Below are 6,190 nucleotides of genomic sequence, written 5' to 3'. Positions count from 1 at the left end.
CAAATCATTAGGTCATGACTTTTTATCCATCTGCCAATCTTTTATCTAGTCTCTGTCTTTTAACTGTCTTTTAATCCATCTACATCTATTGTCTCACAGATAAGTCACCTCTTTCTTCTCCCATTTTGCTATTTGGTCTTACACTTTCTTTGTTCCTCAATTCTTCCACTGATACCTACTTTCATTTTTATGTTTTTCTTGTATCATATCATTTTGAGTCACTTCTCATTTCTTTCTGTATACATTTTTCATATATTTTCTTTGTGGCTACCATGGGTCTTAAATTTAACATCCTCAACCTATAACAATAACATTTGATTTTATAGCAACTTAACATCAATAGCATACACATGCACTGTTTCTACCCCTCTGTCCCTCCACCTTTCTGTTGTACTTGTTACAAATGATATCTTTATCCTTTGTATTCTAAAATCTTAGAAGTATTATTATTGTTTATGCATTTGCATTTTAGAACCTGAAAGAAGTAAAAAGTGGAAATGCATTCCAAAAAATACAATGTAATATTACTGGAATTTATATTTACCTATATGGTTTTCTTTACTGAGACCTTTATTTCCTCATGCTGCTTTGATCCACTGTCTAGTGTCCTTTCCTTTCGGTCTGAAGTACTCCATTTAACATTGCTCATGGGGCAGTTCTAGTGGTGATGAACTCACTCAGCTTTTGTTTACCTGTGAATGTCGTAATCTCTCCTTCATCCTGAAATAAGTCTCACAGAGTATAAAAAACTTAGTTGGCAATTGTTTTCTTTCAGCATTATAAATATTTCATCCTTCTGCCTTCTTGCCTCCATAGTTTCTGATGAGCAAGCAGCACTTAATCTTATTGGAATTTCCTTGTACAAATCATGTTTCTTTTCTCTGTAAACTGCAGAACTCTGTTCTTGTCCTTGACATTCTACAGTTTGATTGCTATATATCTGGTTTTAGTTCTCTTCAAGTTTATATTGTTTCAGTTTCTTCAGACTTTCTGAATGTGCATGTTCACATATTTCCTTAAATTTGGGAAATTTCCTTCCATCATTTCTTTGAATATTCCTTCTGTCCCTTTCTCTCTTTCTTCTCTTTCTGGATCTCCAATAATGCATATATTGTTATGCTTGATGGTGTCTCACAATTTTCTTAGGCTCTGTTCACTTTTTCTCTGTCTTCTTTCTTTCTGCTCCTCAGCTTAAATCCTTTGATTCCACTGATATTTCTTCTCCAGCTCCAATCTGTTCTAGAAACACTCTATTTTCAACTATTTTGATCTTCAGCTCCAGTAGTTCTGTTTGGTTCCTTTCTAAAATTCTGTCTTAATATTGAGATTTTCATATCATTCACTCATTGTTTTCCTCATATCCTTTTGGTTCTTACTTTGAATTTTCCCTTACCTGCTTGAGCACACAGACGGTCATTTTTCACATCTTTGTCTAGTATGTTCAATATCTGTTCTTTGTTGACAGCTTCTGGATTTCAATCTTGTCCTTAGGATTGGCTGTCATTTCCTGTTTCTTTGTTTGACTTGCAATGTTTTGTTGTACACTGCATATTTTAATATTGTAAAGTGTTAACTCTGAGATTTAGTCCAAGAACTGTCTGTTTCTTAAATTTGTATCCAGGTACTAATACAATGGATATTTCCTTGAGTGCCAGGAGCTAACAAAAACAAACAAACCAATGCAAAAAGTAACCTTTTACAGTCTTTGCAAATTGGCTAGGCTTTGGCTGGTTGCTGTCTTTCAGAGTTTAGCCCTCCTATCAAGAAGGTCAACTGGGGTTGAATGTGAAATACAGTGTCCTCTCTATGTTTTCTGAGCCTGCATCTGGTCCTGTTTGTGCTTACTTATAGCCTTAGAAATTTCTCTGTGTGCAGGAATTTGAATGCCCCCTCTACGCCTTATAAAATAGATTTTCTCCCCCTCCTCATTGCTCTATTGTTGACTTAAAGCAGGCAATTCTTTGGCCCAGGCCACTTTGACATAATTGTTTCTTATACTGCTTTAGCTGTCTGCAAGCTGCTTCTGCCTGTGGGACAAGTTCTGGGAGGGCAAGTCAGAGGTGAGCTTCCTGGTTCTGCATTTCAGGCTGCCTCCAGATTGACAACAACATACAGGCACCCTAGTATGTGCATGTAGTTACTCTGCTACATCCAAGATAAAGCCAGGAAATCACACTGGAAGTACAAACTGGTTGAAGACTGCATAGAAGAGGAGGTGGAGAAGGAGTCAGTAGGGGCTTCACAAACTTCTCCTACCATTTTTTTAGATGACCAGAAAGTAGTTTATTGGTTGGAACTAGTCAGGTGAGGGCACTGCTGGGAAAGCCCTCATAAGTGCAGGGCCCATCACTAGTACAAGGGGCTGTGATTGAGGGATGCATTTCACACAACAACCATCCAGGATGAGGCACAAAAGTATCTTCAAATTCATTAGCATTCTAACTTGTTAAAGCCCAATTTCTTAGAGATGTGAATCTTACCTTGCTTTAAAGCTTGGTGCAGATGGACATGATGACTTGGCTGATGTGGGCTCTGGCTACCATACCATGGAGCTTTCCAAAGGTACCTCACATACCTGCCCTAACCCTATATTGGGGATAGCCCAAAGTCAGACATGACAATCAACAGGAAAGGGCTGTTTCCAAGATCCCTTAGGGCAGCCCATACAGTCAGTAGGCTGCATACACTACCAAGGTGGCTACTGTCTGCAATCATTGCACCCTGGGAAAGAAGCATGGTCAGTTTAATTGACTGCAGATCTCCTACCATTTTAAAAGCTGTATTTTCTTGATTTGGCACTTTTCCAGATACTACACCCCTTTAACTTGTTTCCAGAGTTGAGATAGATGGAGCTGCCAGTTTTTGTGGTTTGTTCAAATATTCTTTGGTAGAACATCATCTTGGAGGGTCTTATACCATCATCATGGTTGAGTGGAAGCCTATCAATTTTTTTCCCAATTTTGTCTTTACATTTGTAACCACTGTGGGTAAAGTTATGAAGATGAGAACAAGGGAGGCAAAATAAAAAGGGAAAGATTTCTCTTTCTCAAAAAAATTTTTTATGTAGTACACTTTTTTCCTGAAATTTTTATCATGCATGGGTTTTCAAAGATACAGCATTAGAGAGTGATAAGACAAAGAGAAGAAACTAGGCATTCTGTTTTTTATTTTTTTTTAACATTTACACAGTCCTTTGCCATGCCTATTAGTTTTTATATTTGAAAGAATGACCAGCAACTCCAGAACTTTTTTTATTGTAAAATATGTCTCCATTTACTTAGCCTCCTTATTTTGATTTGTTTATGATATGTGTGTGTGTGCATGTGCTATTAAAAAATAAGACTACTCTTCTGTACAATTCCTTGCACAGCACCCTAGGAATTTTATCAGACCTGGTTAATTAGATAAACCAGAAAGTATCTATAGGATCCCTACTAAGAACCTAGAGTTATGTTAGGCCAGTATGGATAGAACACTCCCTGAGGTTGGGAATGAGTATCTTGGTTTGTTTGGTTAAGCTCTGAGTTGCTTTGGTTCCCACATCTGTGTATTTCAGATAATGCTCTTTCTTGACTCTTCAAAGGGTCAGGAATATGTCCTCTTCTTTCCTCAGGCAGGCCATGCAAAGTCGAGGATGGAGAAATCACAGCTCTGTGACTGAATTTATTCTCCTGGGCTTCTCCAGAAATACCAACTGGATCCTTTTCTTCCTCTTCCTGTTCCTCTACTTATTTATAGTTCTGGGAAATGGGCTCATTGTTACTCTTATCAGAGCAGATGCACATCTTCACACTCCCATGTATTTCTTTCTCAGCATCCTCTCACTACTTGATCTCAGTTATGCCACCACCACAGTGCCCCAGATGTTGGTTCATCTAGTTGGCAAGAGTAAGACCATCTCCTATGTTGGGTGTGTCGTCCAGATGTACATTTTCCTAACCTTAGGCATCACCGAGACCTGGATGTTTGTAGTAATGGCCTATGACAGATATGTTGCCATATGCTATCCACTCCACTATGGGGTCCAGATGAGCCAAACACTGTGCATACTCCTGGCAGTCAGCTCTGCGCTCTGTGGTCTCATAAGTGCACTTGTTTACACTGTCTTTGCAATGACTCTGCCCTACTGTGGCCCCAATGAGATCAACCACTTCTTTTGTGAACTCCCTGCTGTTTTGAAGTTGGCCTGTGCAGACACACCCCTCAATGATGAACTTGGGTTTATCTTGGGTTTCATCTTGCTCCCAGTCCCATTATCTCTCATCCTGGCCTCATATGTTCGCATCTTCATAGCTATCCTGAGGATTCGTTCTAACCAGGGCCGGATTAAGGCCTTCTCCACCTGTGCCTCACACATTGCTGTGGTCACCATGTTCTTTATTCCATGCATGTTCATGTATATGAGGCCTGGCTCTGAGGCCTCCCCAGAGGAAAACAAAAAGTTGGCCCTGTTCTACAATGTCATCTCTGCCTTTCTCAACCCCATAATCTACAGCCTCAGAAACAAGGATGTGAAAAGGGCTTTCCTCAAGTTAATCAGAATGAGTGAAGACACTCAGTAGGCTGTGGACTAGGACTGTCTTCAGTGTCTCTCGTCTCCTGTCCACAGCATTGGCACTTTCAATGAAGTCATTGGACTCAATGAGGAGGCCAGGATTTAGGAGATGTGTAGAAAGAACCATTTTCTCATTACTTTTCCAATGAAAACAATAGGAAAATACTCATAAAGAATTGGGTCCAAGGCCCAGATCCATCATTGACCTGATGTAGTCAAGTCACCTAATTTCTTTGGGATTTAATTTTTATGCCTGTAAAATATGTTTCATGATGTTCCTTGCACCTAAATAATAATAGGTAAGTTTACTGAGCTCTTTCTATATGATAGTCACTGCTTTATATGTAGTTATTTAACCTTTAATTTAATGTATCATCACATAGTATCTAGGGGACAGACACTATCATCATCTTGGTACAGATGGAGAAACTGAGGCACAAAAAGATTAAATAAATCATTAAATACCACAAGATAGAAAGCAACAGAGCTGGGGTTTGATCATAGGTAGTAGAGTTCCAGAGCCCACTCTGGTCCAATACACTGTGCCACATTTCAAGTAACAGTAGTGATTTTTGAGGCTCAGCTGAGATAATGGATAGGATACTATTAAGGAAAGTTGAAAATGCTTTGGATTATTATTCTAAATCACAACTGCAGGTCTAGATGCTCAAAATCTAGAGCTCTACTGAGTACCTTAGATCCTCCTTACCAGCATCCCTTAGTTTAAGCAAATAGCATTGTGCAGTGGAATATTAACATCTCATTAAACATTTGTTGGGTGATTTTTCCAAACCCCACCTCCATCCTTGATCTGCAATCTCCTGGCCTCTTCTTTCAGATCTTTTTCTTCACTTCCATGGGTTCCTCTTCTATTTCCATTGCACCCACCCAAACCATGGCTTCCAGCAACCCAGACTTCTGTTCATAAGACAGTGCCTCAAAATCCACAGCTGACCTTTCCTTAAATTTCCTCTGCCACCAGAAAGGCCATGGGGACAATGGCAAGAGCCCTGGACCTTAATCTCAATTTATTGATACCTTGGATAAAGTACCCATTCTCTCTGGAATTCAGTCCTTCTGTCTGTAAAATAGAAGTAATCACCATATCTGACTCTACCTGTACCATAAAATTGCTTTTAAGCTCAAATGGGAATAGGCCTTAAAACTTAAGTAATTTTACACATTAGCATTAAAGAGTCATTGCCTTCAAAATTAAATACCTTGGAAATGATCATTAAATTATTAACAGTAGCTTGTGTTTGTCAACTTAAAACATTAAGTTCAGCTTATTGTGAAGTCAGGGGTTGTGGGTTGAATACTAATGTCACAAGTGACTGCATGCCTAGAGAGCCATATTTTCAAAACACACACACACCAAATTAACAGGACACAATTAATGAAGATAGATGGCTTCAAATAAACCTGTTCTGCTTGTGGACTTATAGAAGCCTCATTAAATGATCTCAGTTATTCCTATTCAGACCTTAGCTGGGTATTCAAAAAGCAATGTGATCAAATGTGTTGATGTTGAGGGAGTAGAGATAATGATTGTAGGTTCTTATTTGAGTCTACCTGCCACATCAAACTTTGGGAAATATAAGGCCTCCATTTAATCTATGTTTATCATGGACATCT

General features: G+C 38.9%; 1 protein-coding gene and 1 pseudogene across 1 annotated transcript; one reads left to right on the top strand and one right to left on the bottom strand.

The window, feature by feature from the left end:
- Positions 1-2,633: 2,633 nt before the first annotated feature.
- LOC119528343 lies at positions 2,634-2,757 on the bottom strand (annotated as a pseudogene).
- An 863-nt stretch (positions 2,758-3,620) lies between these two features.
- LOC119519580 (olfactory receptor 2A5-like) lies at positions 3,621-4,562 on the top strand. The gene has a single exon (XM_037817306.1). The coding sequence runs from the start codon at positions 3,621-3,623 to the stop codon at positions 4,560-4,562; it is 942 nt and encodes a 313-aa protein (XP_037673234.1).
- Positions 4,563-6,190: the final 1,628 nt, after the last annotated feature.

This window comes from Choloepus didactylus, chromosome 2, assembly GCF_015220235.1.
Source record: "Choloepus didactylus isolate mChoDid1 chromosome 2, mChoDid1.pri, whole genome shotgun sequence".
Taxonomy (NCBI): domain Eukaryota; kingdom Metazoa; phylum Chordata; class Mammalia; order Pilosa; family Megalonychidae; genus Choloepus; species Choloepus didactylus.
The sequence above is the reverse complement of the archived record's forward strand: the minus strand, read 5'-3'. Positions and strand labels throughout refer to the sequence as shown.

What these genes read in the sequence shown, in the direction of transcription:
- LOC119519580 (XM_037817306.1), top strand. Translation starts at nt 3,621, where the DNA reads ATGCAAAGTCGAGGATGGAGAAATCACAGCTCTGTGACTGAATTTATT.